The sequence below is a fragment of the Antrostomus carolinensis genome, unplaced genomic scaffold (assembly GCF_000700745.2).
Source record: "Antrostomus carolinensis isolate BGI_N321 unplaced genomic scaffold, ASM70074v2 scaffold3912, whole genome shotgun sequence".
Classification (NCBI taxonomy): domain Eukaryota; kingdom Metazoa; phylum Chordata; class Aves; order Caprimulgiformes; family Caprimulgidae; genus Antrostomus; species Antrostomus carolinensis.
This window is the reverse complement of record NW_010297404.1, coordinates 104,600-121,501: the sequence shown is the minus strand read 5'-3', so window position 1 is coordinate 121,501 and position 16,902 is coordinate 104,600. Positions and strand designations below refer to the sequence as shown.

The following is a 16,902-nucleotide window of genomic DNA, read 5'->3' as shown; positions in this document are numbered from 1 at the left end:
TGTGTGGTCTGCCAGTAGTATTGTAAATTCAGGTCTGAAATTGATACTGGGGATGGTCTGTGAATTGGCTGTCAACAGTCCGCTGTTTAGATCAGTTAAAAAATTATTATATTCTTACGCTGGCACAAAAATCCTACTGCATTTTCCTGCCCCATTTTCCTTTTTCTTATCTTTTAAATTACATATTCAAACTCACAGTTGCTTATCCCTTTCTCAGTCACCATGTAGTCTCTACTCTCCTGAAAATCTGCACTTTTCCTTACCAAAACTACATTGCTTTCCCCAGTTGTTTTTTTTTTTTTTTTTTTTATCTTAGACATCCACTCAAATTTGTTGTAGAACACTGATATTCTCTCTTCCCCTTCCTCAAATTTTCCATCCCAGATATACTGAGATTCCTTTGTGCTCGAGCTTGATAGCACAGATAGCACAGACTTAACCAACTTAGCCTCAGACTCTGCACCTGAAGCGAGAGGTGGGAGAATTAAGAGAAAGGACCATGGACATCTCAGAAGGTAGGATCAACAAAGATGAAATTTTAAAAAAACAAAAAGCCAAAAAACTTTGTCATCCTTTTGGTAAGGGAGTAACTGCAAATAAGATGTTGAGCCAACTTGTATGGTATGTTGTGGTTTCTCAGTCTAGTCTGGTAGCTTTTTCAGAAGAGGAGATCACGTTGCTGATCTGTGTAAGGCAGAATGTTGCACAAAGAAAGCATATGTTTGTTTTAAAAATAGCTGTTATTAGCAGTTAAGAAGTTGCAGTGATGATATCAAAGTGGGAAGAATATGCCTTCTGTAATTATAAGCATTCCATGCATTTACATGCATAACAAAAAATCAAGCTTAAGTATTTTTAATTATCTGAAGAAAGCTACAAATTTAAGGGTGAGTCTGGGACAGATTGTGAATCATAAATGTGTGTAACATGTATAGGGCATAATCCTACTTGGTGCTTTGTCAAAACCCTTACTGCGCAGTACTAGCTACGGCAAAGTAGTTTATAGTCATTTATAAGTAGGTACCATATGATAACTTAATGTCCCCCAAACGTGAAAGTTTTTTCTAGCTATATTTCCACCATGGTGTTGTATTGTTGGTTTTTTTTGTAATTCTGAAAACTAAACATTAAGAAAATGAAAATAATGTGCAATCATATAATATGAGTTTTACTCTTTCACTGACAATATTTGAAGGATCAAACTGGTAGAGGTTTGCCATGATTTCATTTATTTAAGCTTACATTTCCAGGTTTACCTAGGTTGTGTTTAGTATTGTATCTTTTATGTATGTGACATAAAAGAGTATCTGTAATGGTGTCAATGGATCAATCAGAGACTATTTCACATTGTTGCTCTTAGCCTCAGAAGGACAGTGGCGAGGACACTGTCTGTCCCTGGCAGCAGTGGTGAGCCTGGGCTGCGTGCAGGGCTGCCCAGGCGCAGGAGGAAGCATGCCTTTTGTGCCACACTCTCCCTCACTGAATTACTCAAAAATTAGATGCTTAATTTCACAGTCTGATTATAAGTGACAGCCTTATTCTAGTCTTTGTGTGGACTTGTTGGTGTGGAAACTCTAAGCAAAACTCAGCAGCCAGAACTTCCCAGCACAGGAGTTGGTGGGGAACAGAGGGAAGTTCTGAGTAAGCAGAGCTGATAGTCATTCAGCACGATTCCTTGTGAGTGAAAAGATGGTCAATCAAAGTGGTTGGAGAAGGCCTCTATGAAGCTGCATGGCAGAGATCGCCGCAATGAAATTATCCTGCAATATGTCAAAAATATGCTTTATCTCCTCTCAACCAGAGTATTTTTGAGCATTTGTTTGAACTGACAGATCTGAATGTGCTGCACACGCTTCCTTACATTCCCTGGGCAGTTAGTTACATCATCCATAAAATTCTGTCCTAACCCAATTGTCACGCTGCTGTATATTCAGCTCATTCCCACTGGGAATAATCCTGAACTGCTAACCGTCCTCTGTTGCCTTCTATACCTATTTACACAGCCAGTAATGATCCTCTTCTTCCTCACAGCCCCTGGATTTCTGCATCGCATCTGTATAGCGCTCTGTTTGTCTCAGCTCCACTGTCTCTTCTGGTGGATCCAAGCGGTCTCTGTAAACTTTGGTCATTTCTTGTGTCCATGGTTCTTTCCCCTGAATTGTCCCTGCAGACAGAAGCTCCCAGAACAGACCTCCTGGTGACCCCATGCTCCTAGTGGCTCTCAAAGCCAGTGTGTTCTCCTGAGTAACTCAACAGCGACATGTATTTCACAGGTTGCCAACCCCAAATACAGGTTTTAGGCAGACAGTCTCTTTCAAATCTAGAGGGAACACCATCAGCTGTTAACACCTTACTTCACTTCTCAGGATAGACCCTTTATCTCTGAGATCTCTGGAGATGCATGTATATGATATGCATCTGTATATAATAACTTGGTTCTCACTAACTCACATTGGAAGCTTTCAACCATGCAATCACTCCACCAGCATTTGGTGTTGGTAATCTGAAGGTCTCAGATAGCTGAGGGAACTAGGTGTGTTTATAGGCTGTTATATGCTCCTGGAAGAAAATAGGTCAATATGCTTTGGGCTTTGCATAAGTCTCTTGTGTGCGTACAGTGCCTCTCCAACTCAGAACTTTTCAGATTTTATGTACTGTTTACTTTAGGGCAGAAACCTATGTAGATAGTAAGACAAAAAAGATGCAGACCTTCTAGCAGTAAAATATTATAAGCATAGTAATTCTTAACATAGTTGAAGAACCATAGGGCCAAGGTATTTCAATTTCTCAGTTCTTTATTCCATACAGAATCACAGAATTGTTGAGGTTTGAAGGGGCCTCTGGAGATCTAGTCTGAATCTCTGCTCAGAGCAGGCCCAAGTATATCAGGTTGCCAGGCCTGTGTCCTGTTGGGTTTTGAATGTCCCCAGGGATGGAGACTCCATAACACTGTTTTTATTTGGTTTTTTGTATTTGAGAATACAAAATCAGAATTTAGTTCATGTCAATCAAGTCCCCTATGACCTCCATCAGTTGACCCACTCACTTTTCCTTCCATAAGCTTTGGGGTTTACTTCAAGTATTCAACTATGTAGTTTGACTGTGTTTCCATTTTTGACTAATCTTTACAACATCTCCCTGGTGGTTGAGTCCCCATCCCTGGAGGTGTTTAAAGGTCGGGTGGATAAGGTGCTCAGAGATATGGTTTAGTAGTGGACAGGTATGGTTGGACTCGATCTCAAAGGTCTTTTCCAACCAAACAATTCTATGATTCTATGATTCTACTGCTACATGTTTCCAGTTTCTTTTGCATAAATTATTTTCCATTCTATTTAAAAAAAAAAATCTCTCTTGCCTTTCTACTACATTTGTTTTGACACAGTTTGTATAAAAGAGTATTTCTATTAAAAAAATAGTGTAGAAACATAAATAATGATGTTGTAGTGCAAGCTTCCGCAGAGGTGATGTACACACTCATGCACTATTAAAGACTATCTTATTCTAAGCATTTATATATTTTTACTACAGTTTGTAAATCTGTAAGTGGGTAAGTGGCATGGAAAGCTTCTTGTGAGTTTTCTCTGTTTTTTGAACGACAGCTAAAATTTTGTATCATTCCTGACTGTGAGCTGTTTCATGCCATTTACTTTATTTTGTTGGACTTATTGTCATTTCAAAAAAATATTTCTATGTTCCATGTGTATCTGTAACTATGGAAACCATGAAGTAATTAAGAGGAGTATGGTTGATGCTTCTGTGGCTCATCAAGACAGCCAAATGTTCAAATAGTTAGACAAAACTTTTTGTTGTTTTTAAGAAGAAGAATCTACAAAAATGATCTATGAGATAATGATTTCTAGTGTAGCTTAATGGTCTATGAAAAATTGAGATTGATGTTATAGAAACTGTTACTAGCGATTCATGGCTACTACATTATCAGAAATATATTAAGAAATCAAAGGAAATTTAGGCAAGAGAAATAAAGCTGAAAAAGAAACTGATTTATGACGAAAGAGCTTTCTGAAGCTGGGATTGTTGCAGGGGCTTAGAATTCTTCCATTGTCGAGGAAGTAAAAATACTGAGGGTGGACAAGATGAGTGAGGAGGAAGTGAGCACAGAAATATGAAAAAATTGATTTAAATGGGGTAAGCTTAAATACAGGGCCTCTGGAGGAATCAAACCATTGGGATCTTCGGCGTCACTGAGTTTCAAAGAAAGTGATCACGTCATGATGACCTGTGGATAAAGACTGTGCTGTCTGATTCTCCATAAACTTATTCTTTAGGGTTTCCTTTTTTCCCCAAAAATGAAATTCTCAAGCCCAGACAAATTAGACCAAACAATTAATATTTCCTGAGTCTCTCTGATTTTTTAACCCCTCCTTTCTCTTGGTATGATTATCTCTTCTGTCCCCCTCCAAATTGTTAGTTTGTAAATTTTGATCATTTTACTTAGAAGTAGGCCTAAAACCAGAGATGCAAGGAAGTTCAGGTACAAAGTTTCACAGATTTGTCTAAGCTAGAGTCCTGCTTTAGGAGGTCACAACTGTAACAGAGACAAGCAATACAATTAATACACCCCCCCTAAAAACAATTCAGTATGTTTTTACAGAGGTGAATTAATTAATTTACTTGTATCGTAGATTCAGAGAAAAAAAATAACTTGCAGGGGGAGAATATTTCAAATTACTGTATGTAAATGTATTGGTGTGAACTTTTACACAAAACCAAAGACTCCTCTGCTGGTGATGTTGGTTTCTTCCTTGGGCACCAAAGGTGTTCTTAGAGAAGTGCATTGTGATAGTGACTGGAACCTGGCCATGTGCTGTTTGAGAGGCATTATTTCATATGTCAGCCTTATAGTTGCCTGAATGTGTCACTTCCAACACTTTGTTTGCTACAGGATTGTTCTAGAGCATGTTTCGTTTTTGTGAAAGTTGTCGGGAGCTTTCTGTAAGATTGGCAGCTGCAGCTGAGAGATTTTGGCAGAAGGGCATGTGAAGAAAGGCAGTTGTTTTTTGTTTTATTTTTATCTTAATATGACTAGTAACACTGTTGCTAGCAGCAGTGTCAACAAAACTGGCATAAAAAACCCTTTTGATGTTAACTCCTTGAATCAATGCTCCACTGCACCTTTTCTATTGGCAATTTGTAATTATGGGTTTAGAAACTTAGGCCAGGAATAAGATTAGGATCAATCTGTGAATTGTATGTTCAGTTGCCTAGAAGTAGGCATCTGATGCCATTTTTTTGTGCCCTACAGTTCATAAGACATAATACATATGACTGGCAGAGCTGTCCCAACTCCTGGTGCAGGCTTATGCCCTCTGAAGTGGCGTGTGGCAGCCAGGTGGAATGTGCTGACTTATCTCTAATGGCACTAACTTATCATAAAGCAGAGGATTTAATTTTATTTTGTTGTGTCTACTTGAGAATGAATGGATTCTCTTTGTATGGAAACTTAAATACTTGCCATGCCTATAGGCATTTCTGTGTAGACGGAAAAAACTTAGGCATCTTACTCTCATCCTTATTTGTACACAATAGGGTATGGTTTGGAAAGTTAACGTGTCAGTTAACTGTGAAAGGCAAACAGGAGGAGTATAAAGTACACTCTGTAGTGCAAGTGGAAAATTCTGATAAGATGGGCTTTTAGACATCCCTCCTGGATGCTTTCAGACAAACATGTAAATGGCACAGCAGACTTTAAGGTGACACGTAGTTCTGTAGGAAGTGGGGCCTTGTTCCCTATGAACATATCTTGCGGTTGAATTGCTGTGTAGATTCTGTGATGCCAGTAAAAGGTTGCACTAATGAAATATTTATAGGGCATTTGTAGAACCGCTTGTTTCATGAAACTTTTAAGAATATAATGCCTTGAAAAGTTCCATGCCCATGAAAAATTTTATTGCATTTGTCCAGTGGGTTAAAATGTTATTGGAGTGTGTGGGGAGAAAAGGGGGAAGAAACCAATCAGCTGTCAGCATAAACCTCATTTTCTTGCCAAACTGGGATAAAAATATCAAGCTGAAAACCTAAATTATGAAGAAAATCTTCTCTGCACAGGAATGGAAGAGCAGAGAGTGCTAAAATGGCTTTATATCATATTCCTGAAATGGCTGAGCCCCATACATCTGACAAACATCAGCGTGGGCAAAGCAGTCCTCTCCTTTCTTGGAGTGGAGAACGATAGAGAACTGTGCTGTCTTTTGAACCCTTCAATCTACAGGAGAGGCTTCAGCAAAAGCAGAACCTAGACTCCTAGGCTACCTCTTTACTAACAAATTAAACCTCATCTGGGACTGTTCCTAGGCGTTAGAGTATCTAAGTAGTAAATCAACAGAAGGCTACTTGGCACGCTCGTGGCCTTCTGCCCACCAGCACTTTCTTATCAATTTTGCCTAGTGGTTTGGGAGTTGGGGTGCTCTGAGGCTTATCTCCAGGAGGTAGTTTGTATGCAGCCACTTTACTTTGGAGTAGAGCAGAAATCCTAGTAGAGATGCAAGTTATTTCACGCCATTTGGCATGAGTGCTCAAAAATGTTTCTGTGCAAATTTAATGTACTAGTATGGGTGTCATTTCAAGATACAGTTTAACAGGAGAGGGTGAGCCACTGCCATAGAGAAAACATCCTCCCATTTGCCTCTGTTCCTGGCCACATGATTTCACTACTCATCAAACCCTTCAATGAGAAAAATAGATGTGACAAAAAAAGAAGCCTGTTTAAAAATACAGATACATTTCTGCTGTTTTTAAATGGAAGTGGCTCCTGGGAGGACCTGACAGTCAAGGGAGGGGATACAAGGGAGCATGCAGTATAGTGAAGCTGGTAACAAAGAAGGGAGAGGACAAACTTGGATAGGGAGAAAGAAGAGCTAGAGAGGAAGGAAGTGGGGAGAAGACCTTCCCTTTTGATGACCAGGAGCCATTGGATGAACTCAGCTCTCTGCACAATTTTGAAAAATATGTTTAATGAAAGCTTGGATTCACAAGCACATTTTCATTAGAAAAGTAGAGTTGTTTACTTATTTAGATTTTGGTCTAATGTAAGGATTCAAGTAAATTTTCAGCTTCATTTATTTATATTTTAATGGAGTGAAGCTATCATGACACTTAGCTAGGCTTTTATTACAGAATTCATTTTGATTTAGCAAAAGAGAGAAATGCAATGCTGTATACTAATTTCATGGTTTGCTGTGTGTTTTATGTTATCCCAGAAACATTAAGTGATACATAGTCTAACTTAATTCTGTGAATGAATAGTTTTGTAAGGGGAAATTGATACCATTTCTTCCCTCTTACTTTCAAGACATGACTTGCAGGATGGTGTCAGAGCTCTGCTGAAGTTAATGGTGCCTCAGGCAGACAAGAGGGTCTGCCTAATTACATCCGTCTAAAATAACTAGTGTTTTCTGGAAGTGCATAGAAGAAGGTGGCTAAAGGAACATTAACAAAAGCAATAAACCAAAAAGATGTTGTGTATACAGAAGGGAAATAATAAAGAAGGTTCAGTAAGCAGTAGCTTGTGGCCTGTTGTATTAGCACACTTGTTACCTAATTTGTTGTACAGAGATGAAGCAGGTTGCATGGGAGTTAGTGTAACTGTGTATTTGTCATTTGTAAACTCATGACATGTGAAGGAGCGTACACTTTATGGACTCTCCTCAGAATCCAGGCTTGGGTGAAGGATTTGGGGAACTTGCTTTGACCTTAGCCTGAGTTTTGCCAGGCATGTGTCATAGAAATTTGGTATAAAGTTTTTGTCCCCCCTAATGTGACTTTAGCCTCTCACTGCATGTTTGGAAGTTTCCAAATGTGAATTTGAAAAAAAAAAAAAGGCCTTTTTCTGCATTCTAAAGTGCAATTTTGAAATATGTAATAATGAACAATTGTTCTTATTTTTGTAACTGAAAATGCTCTTTTTCTCTGTGTGTATAGTTGTATATATTGTTTACTATGGGCTCTTTCAAGTTGGAATTTCATGTTGTATTAGTACAGGAATACTGTTCCTACTCATTGTGGATCACATTCAACAGTACCTGTAAGAGTAAGTTTGAGGAATATTTTTTTCTGTGAATGAAATACCCCGTATTCCACGTGAAGCAAGCATGGGATCCTTCTAGCATGTTTTCACGCAGCCTGCAAAATTTCCACCTGAATCTGGGTGGGAACTGTTGACCCACCTCCGCTGAGTCCTGTATGTGCCACTTTGTTTTTGTTATGTAGCGGTAAAGCCCAGAACCCTTTGCTATGCTGTGAAAATGCACATTTTTCCAGAGCTATGCATATGAACCCTTTGAATGAGGAGCACCCCTTTACTGGTTCTCTTTAATAGCTTCATGTGCGGATATGCATTGGCCTGTGCAAGGACGCGATAAACCAGAAACAAACCCAACAACAAAAACCAGATTTTGGATGTCTCGAATGGCTTACTGTAGCACTGCATCAGAGCTCGCCATCCAGAAAAGAGTAAACAGAAACTATTTTTTAAGTGACAGGCCAGACTAAAATTGCCTAACACTTCATTTTACTGATGCATTGTGTGGAAGTCCAGAAGCCACATTAGAGAACTGTAATCCTTCATCAGAGCACTCGTTTGGTTGCCTAACATCTGTGGATTGTTAAGATAAGTTATTACACAGACCTGCTTTAGTTTAGATTAGTTTGGACCACATCCCAGTATATTCAATCAGGATATAATTCCTGCATGCTGCTAAATCGCTTGCTCCACATACTTCTCTAAAAATGTTTTTCAATATACAGTTGACAGAAACTGTTCTGTCACCTCAAGTTTTGGTGGTATTTTTTTCCTCTTAAAGAAAAACTTTTATTATTTTTTCCTTTTGGACTGAATATATCTCAAGGCAAACGTAGCATTTATTAAGTCCTGAAGATATTCCTAAACAGGGATGGCAGTGTAGCTTCTATGTGAGTACAATGCAGATTTCCTACCTGTGTAATCTGTGGTGATCGGTATGTATTGTGTCCAAACTGCAGTGTTTAAAGACAGTTGTAAGAAAATAGTTTTGTATTTACATGTCCAGTATTTCTCCTTCCTGTATTCTGTATTTTTCTGTGTCTATTTGTGCATTAGCTATTCCTGTTTGGATCTCAAATATTTTGCATGAAATGAATTACAATATCAAGGTGATTATGTAAGTTAATGGTAATTTCTTGAACTTTATTACATACTTTATACATCATTTAAATGATCTAATATATTAAGTTGTAAATGAAATCTGTTACTATCTTTACACATTTAAATGTGCTTGCATACATACACACATATGTAATTTAATTAGAATATTTAAATTTTACTTTAGTATTCCTTATCCTTCCTTTAAACAAACTCTGGTTGGTTTGTTTTTTTATTAACACTTCTTTTAGCTTTCCCTATAAACTCATAAATACAGGCAACAACATATTTTTCATTAATGACAGTGGTTTATAGCACTGACATAGATTTTATACACAGACACATGTGCATGCACATCTCACAATTGTGTCAGAGTCTATAAAGACATTTAAAAAATTGTTTTTATTTTTCTTTTCCTTTTAGTCTTGCTGGTTTTTTAAATACCCGCAATAATAATACCAGATAGACTAAAAATCTATTCTATTAGAGCAGATAGTCTGATAAACTGAATCTCTGTTTTGAGAGGTATACTGGATGAAGGAAATAAGACATTTTGGAATCAAGGGATTTTTTTGTTCAAGGATTAGCAGTTATTTTGTCAAAGTTAGTGTTCCTGTTATCCTACTGAGGGCTATCTGTTTTTGTCATAATGCATGTTTGTGCCACTGTTGGAATAAGTATTGATTTTGATTAAGATTTTTTAATTAATTAAAATTTTAATAGGTATTTTATTATCTTCCTTAAATAGAAGAAATATAACAGTCATCTTTTGATAAGGCACAATCCAGATACAGGGAAAAGAGTTGGATGTCTTCCCAGTGTGGTTTGATCAAACAGTACAGAAATGGTATTGGAAATTCTGCCATAGTCTTCAGATCTAAGCAGATAATCTATTCTAGGGTGTTTTAAATAAATCTTAATTATGTTAAATATGTAAAATGCCTAAAATTTTCATCATGCCATGTAAACCATGCACTTCCAGAGAATAAGCCAGCTTGGTACCAGAGTTTTGTCTTTACAATTTCTTTTCTGAAGAGATTGGTTTTGTCTGTTCCTTTTAATTTTAAGTGTTGCAAAATTTTGCCACTGTTGCATCATTCCTGTGTTTACACAAAATAATTTAAGCATATTTTTCATTCCAATTTTTGTCATTCTTCTTACTCTCTTTACAATTTTACTCATTCTTTTACTTCTTTCCACATTAAATGAAAAGATTTTCTTTACCGTTTTCCTTATTAGCCGTTAGCTTTGTTTCCTCTCATCTTTTTTTATTTGTGACAAAATTCCTACCTCATGTATATTCTTCAAGGATTTTGCTTTTTTTGTCCTTCTACCTCAAAACTCCTTTTGTCTTTGTCTCAGTTTTTATTTAAATATTCTCACATTTTGAATTCCTGATTAACCTTTTATTTTTCTCTGGTGATTTACTCCTGTACATAAGACTGTCTTGTGCCGTATTTAGATTTTAAACACAAGAGTCTCGCTTTACTGTTTGTGCTCCTTTTTATCTCTGTATCTGGAATTAAAAAAAAAAAAAAAAAATCCTAAGAAGCACTGTTCATGTACACAGCTTAATTGTGCTTCCCAGGGACACATGTTTTATTTATTTATTTATTTATTATTTACAGATATAACTCAAAGAGATGGTAAATGATCATTTCCAATTAGTACAAAATATGGTACTTTTACATTCTTTTTATTGGTGCACTGAGTTTCTATTAGTAGGTTTGTTTAGGACTTACCTTCCATCTCTGGTAAGTAGTTTTTGCAGATGAAGCTAAAACCATGCACAGTAAATGCTGAATTTATTTGCAGGATAATAGTGAGTTATGTTACGAGAGAAAAATTAATTAAAGGGAAATACCGTGTCAGTTTTCTGTGGCAGGAGTTAGCTGGTCAGGACTCCTCTACCTGAGGTAGGCTTGTCCTGACAGTGATCCACACCAACAAAAACAACCCACCCCACCCCCCCAACTGCATCAATACCAGCAAGAAGTGTTGGTCGTGTTGTCGGGGTTTATTCAGAAGAGAGCTAGGGCTGGGCTGAGGGGGGGTTGCTACAAGCAGGACTGATGTATATTGACAGCATATTTTGGAGAAGCTCACATAGCATGTGCCTGTAGGATGCTTGGCTTTATCCAGTGCAGTCAGTGCTTGGAGAAGCATGTTCTGGGTCCTGTTATGAGCACTAACCTCACCAGTTTAGAGGACAGCGAGAGATCGTACCTCCTCTGTAATAGCAAGCATGCATTTCAGGGTCTGAGGGGTAGCTGCACTGACTCTTCTTGTTGTCTTCAACTAGGTTATGTGGGTATGCAATTTATGTCGAAAGCAACAAGAAATCCTAACGAAATCTGGAGCGTGGTTTTTTGGAAGTGGACCACAGCCGTCACCCAGCCAAGATGGAACACTGAGTGATACGGCCACTGGTGGAAGCTCGGATGCACCGAGAGAAAAGAAAGCAAGACTTCAAGAGCGATCGAGGTCACAGACTCCTCTAAGTACAGCAACTGCCTCATCACAGGAAATCTCTTCTTCCAGTGTGCAGTCCGACCGTAGGAAAGGAGCAGAAGTATCGCAGCCAGCTATGGGCCTGGATCAAAAGCAAATTTCCTCAAGGTCTAGAAGTGAACCTCCAAGAGAGAGGTAATGCTTTTTGTCATGATAGAACCTCAAAATTATAGATGCTAGATTTTAGATTACACAAGGCTATCAACTGGGCCTAGTGTCTGTCTAGAACCATGTAAAAACAAAGAATAAGCTGGTTTGCTTACTGTGGAAGGATAAATGTTCACTAGCAAATACATTGTCTGATTTGGTCTGTGCAATAGAAACGAGGAAAAAAAAATAATAATTGTATTTTAGGGATATTTCCATGTAATTCAAAGCATTTTGGTCTACACTTTAAGAATTGTAGGTTACTTTTAAATTTTAAATTTGGCAGGTATTTTAAAGTTATTAAAGAAAGAACAAGCCTTTAACTTGATGAAATAATGTACTAGAATTTAAAGAAACACCTCCCCAAAAAACTCCCCAAACAAACAAAAACCCCACCCTGTGGAGTTCTGTCAGGTATCCTTATATATTATCTTTTTATCAATGATTGTATTATTTTTAGTAATAAAACAGAAACTATTGAAAGAGCTCCTTTACACCTGCAAAGTGAATATTCATGATCAGCAATAGTACCATCTTGAATTCAGAGCAAGTTGTATGCAAGAATAAAGCCAACTGGAAGCAAACTATTATATTTGAAGTGAGTAAATGAGTAAATTCCTGAGCTGCATTCACTGTGGTGAACAGGTTGAGGAGTAGCAAATCAGGAAAGGTTAATGTGATGAAGGAGTTGCTGTTCTTTTGGCAGCTGCCTGGCAGATGGCAGAGCAGTTGAGGAGGGAGCCAGTGGCAATGAAACAAGAGTCTGCTATAGAAGATTCTCCCTTGGCTAGAATGGTTGTTGATTTTTTATTTTTTAAGAGCTATTGAAGTTGAAAATGGATGATGAACAGTGGCTAGTTATTTACTGAGTGGGTGAAGTCTGTCTGGGTTTGACTGTACCAAAACTCAGGTCACTGTTATGTATATGTATAATATAAACAAACACATGGTGCATTTCCATGACTCTGTTGACTTTTTTCCTTCAGCACTGAGAAGGCCCTCAGAGCATTCATCACTCAGCTGAAGAACAATTTTAGGGCAGCAAAATACTTACTTTCTGTTTCTGCTTTGCTGTCCAAAAGTGAGATGGTTATATTAATTATGCAATAGTAATGTTCTCTACTTGTCACTGAGGCTTTCAAATGAAGTCCAAGGGTTCTGAAGGATGAGCATCTATGATAAGCTTAGGTCCCATTTAATGCCAAAATCTCAGGAGGAACAGGAAATGGAGAAAAAGGAGAGAGGAGCTTGGATCATATCCAATTTTGCCTGTCCTGTTGGATGCATCTGTGAAGATCTGTGATATGTGATCTGAAGATGTATCAATTGTTGAAGGAAAGATTCAGTGCCACAAAACAAAGACCTAGTGAGTTTGTCCTGGTGCAGGTTCATCTAAAATACAGTGTATAACTGTCTTCACCCTTTTTCAAAATTGATGGATTCATATGTGAAATGGTAAACAAAAGGGCAGGGGAATAAAAGAGAGAAATAAAAATAGCCAGTATAAAGGAATTTTATGATTCCTCGGCCTACTTATTCTCTCAAAGTAGAAGATAAAAGAGGAGAGACCATAATTTTCAGGCAGTTTCATTATTCATTGTTTTGTACTTTGGCTGTATAGAGAAATAAAATATATTCTTCATCCTCTTTTATTACCAAAGAAAGGAATGCCATTAATTTATCTCAAGGAATGAATTTGCTTTTCTTTATATGCTTATGAAATGGGTACTTTTTTTAGAGTTTTAATAAAATAAAGCAAACTAGGTCAAATATTATTGTTTCTGGATATATTTTTGATTTATTAATATCCATATTAATTCTTTCTGTAATGTCATTGTGGGTGTTGTTTATATTTATACTGTCAGCGTGCTTTAAGCAAATTGTGTATATGTGGTTAGTCTGTAACCCTCATGACTGCTGCAGAAAAATGGAGAACATACTCCAATACTCTGTCTTAGTGCTGCAGTTACTACCAAGATGACTTTGAGTCTTCCTACCTAAGTAGATAAATTATATTTATCTGCATTTATCCATGTTAATATTCTTTGTGATTTTACCCACTAATTGGACCATCTATAATTCATGTTTTTGTGGACTCTGGAAGTTGTTTACTATTGGAAAATAAAAGTACCGCTGGAAGGATTAATAGATTTAATTCGTGTTAATGGATCCAGTACCTTTCTGTGTTTTGCTGTAGCTTATCCTGGTTTATAATCTGTTTACCATAACAGTGGACACAAGTATTTTTATTTTACATTCAGTTCCTCAAATTATTGTACTCCTTTTCATTGTAGGAAGAAGACGATATTGGTTTCAGACCAGAATGGCAAAGGTTTAAAAAGTGAGCGTAAGCGTGTGCCGAAACCCTCGCTTCAAAAAGAAGGACCTGCAGGTGACAGGGAGCGTAAAGAACGACCTGAAGGTAGAAGGCTGGAGAAAGGCAAGTCACAGGACTACCCAGATTTGCCAGAGAAACTTGAGGAAGGCAAAGTGCCTGATGATGAAAAACAAAGGAAGGAAGATGAATATCATACCCGTTACAGGAGTGACCCCAATCTGGCAAGATATCCCGTAAAACCACACCCTGAGGAACAGCAGATGCGCATGCATGCAAAAGTTTCTAAAGCACGGCATGAAAGAAGACACAGTGATGTAGCTTTGCCACATACAGAAATGGAGGAAGCAGAGGTACCTGAGAATAAATTAGGAAAACGCTCACAATTACAGGGAACTCAGGACAGAAAATCTCTTGTGGAAACTCAGAGGTCGTACTCTATAGACAGAACAGGTGATGTAAGAATTTCTGTTTCTAAACAATTAACTAATCATAGCCCACCAACACTCAGGCATAGTCCAGTTCCTATAGAACATGTAGAATACAAGAACCACGATTCCTTTAAAAAACAGAGCCGCCTTGATCCTAGCTCTGCTATTCTCATGCGAAAAGCAAAGCGGGAGAAAATGGAGACCATGCTAAGGAATGATTCCCTTAGCTCTGACCAGTCGGAATCAGTGCGGCCATCCCCTCCAAAGCCTCATAGAGCAAAAAGAGGCGGAAAGAAAAGGCAGATGTCAGTTAGTAGCTCAGAGGAAGAAGGGGCATCAACACCAGAATATACTAGCTGTGAAGATGTGGAGATAGAAAGTGAAAGTGTCAGTGAAAAAGGTAAGGACCTTTATGTATATTATGCACATGGCCATCGTTTGGGGAAAAAAATAATCTGTATTTTTCTCTCTTTTGCCTCTTTTTAAACATGCACCTTTGTTTATTTTCCCTTTCCTTTTTCTTTTTTTTTTTTTTTTTTTTTGTGCAACTGAGAAGTGTCTTGTACCTGCTTACGTTTGGTTTGCAATGTTTCCTTTTGCATTCTTAGATGAGGTGGTTACAGGCGGCGTCTGCTGATGGATTTCTTTCTCATTCTTTTCCCTCTTTCACCTAGAACTGACAGAATTTAAGGGTTCTTGTTTATTCTGTCAATGATATCTGTACTCCTTTGGTCATTGCTTCATCCTTTTGTATGCAGAATAGTTTTCCGTGAACAAATATAAATGGAAAGTGAGTTCTGTAACCATCTGAGGAGACTATTATAAAGCGCCATAATCTTACTGACACCTCAGTCTCATATGCAAAATTTTACTACCTTTAATACAGTATCAAGGCTCTGCCAGAGTTCATTGTTAACAAGGACAGGATATGGGGCAAGGGGAGTGTTATATAAAAAATAAATGAGAATTGCCAAACTTCTTGTATAGGTGAATTTACTACCAAGCTTACAAGTGTGTTTAATATCTGTTATTTCAGTTTGCCTTCATCTGTTGGTAGTAACACTCAGCAGTAACAAGTAAGTGTAATACACTGTGTGCTTTTAAACAAAGCCTTTCTTCTGTCTGAAGAAGTTAATCAAATTCATAAATGGTGAACAGATAAGCTTCATCAGAGAAGACTGTGGTAGAACCTACCAGCTGTGTTATAAACCTGATTTGTCTTGAAGTGACACTACAGGGAGCTGAAGGCTTTTTGTGTCTTTGGAAGTAGCTTTTAGCTCTTTAGTTTAATTATCTGTGCTTGTAACTTAAAAATTTTCTGCTGGTGTTCATACTCAAAATGCCAACAGCTTGTCTGCATTGCGTTTTAGTTCTTGGCACTGTTTCCTGACGTGTCATTGATTCATATATGCTAACCTGTCTGTCTTTATCTGATGTTATGGTCTCCTGGCATCCCCTAAAGCTCCAGATATACATATAAAAAGAGAGCATTTCTCTCCTTTCCTGTCTGAATAGCTACTTTAACTTTCTAAGCATGAACTTTTCCATTCAAAATGTGGAAGCTTGCTTTTCTGCTCATTTTTAAGGAGGGATGATGATTATGCCCCTGAAATCTTAATTTGGATTCCACTTAGACATAAAAACTCTCACATTTTTTACTGTAGGGGTTGTCCAAAACTGGAACATATCACACAGAGATATTGTACAGTCTCCATCGTTGGAGATGCTAAAAATGCAAAGGGAGAAGACCTTGAGCAACCTGCTGTAGCTGACCCCGCTTTTGAGCAAGGAGGTTTGAACTAGGGACCTACACAAGTCCCTTCCAGTTTCAACTATTCTATCTTTCTAACAGAACACAGCTCGTTCCTTTATTTTGTGGCAATGTTTTATGCTGACATTTGGATTTGTGTAATTTTCCCTAACTTCCTCTGTTGATAGTAGCGGTCTGTAATGTAGCATTTTCTTTACATCTTTGTTATTTGCATTCATTTATGTGCATCAATTTGAGGTTGCTTATGAAGTAGAAAGTCTTTCCCATATTCAGTGAGGGATGATTATAAACTGGAAGGTCATTGATGTGAAAGTCAAGTCCAGGCTGAAAGTCCTTGATACTGATGCCAATATGTTGATATAGTTTGCTCTATAATGGTCCTTTGTAAGCAAAACCTTTCAATGGTTGTTTTCAGGCTTATGACACTGATCTCAGCTTTTGATCAATTTCCCATTGTATTGTTAAACCATTAAAAGTTGGACTTTCTTCCTTCAGTGTTATGAATCCCAGAGGATTTCAAATGTTGCTAAATGCTTATGTTCTTGATAACTGAATCAAGTTCTTGATTACC

The 16,902-nt window shown here is 37.6% G+C and overlaps 1 protein-coding gene across 1 annotated transcript in view; it reads left to right on the top strand.

The window, feature by feature from the left end:
* Positions 1 to 16,902, top strand: part of LOC104520405 (regulating synaptic membrane exocytosis protein 1) — a gene marked incomplete at both ends in the record, with an annotated part of 139,185 nt that overhangs the window by 20,048 nt on the left and 102,235 nt on the right. Inside the window, 3 exons of the mRNA XM_029083518.1 lie at positions 7,994 to 8,047; positions 11,439 to 11,782; positions 14,089 to 14,960. Of these exons, the coding sequence (XP_028939351.1) occupies positions 7,994 to 8,047; positions 11,439 to 11,782; positions 14,089 to 14,960 (1,270 nt within the window). The remainder of the gene's footprint in view (positions 1 to 7,993; positions 8,048 to 11,438; positions 11,783 to 14,088; positions 14,961 to 16,902) is intronic.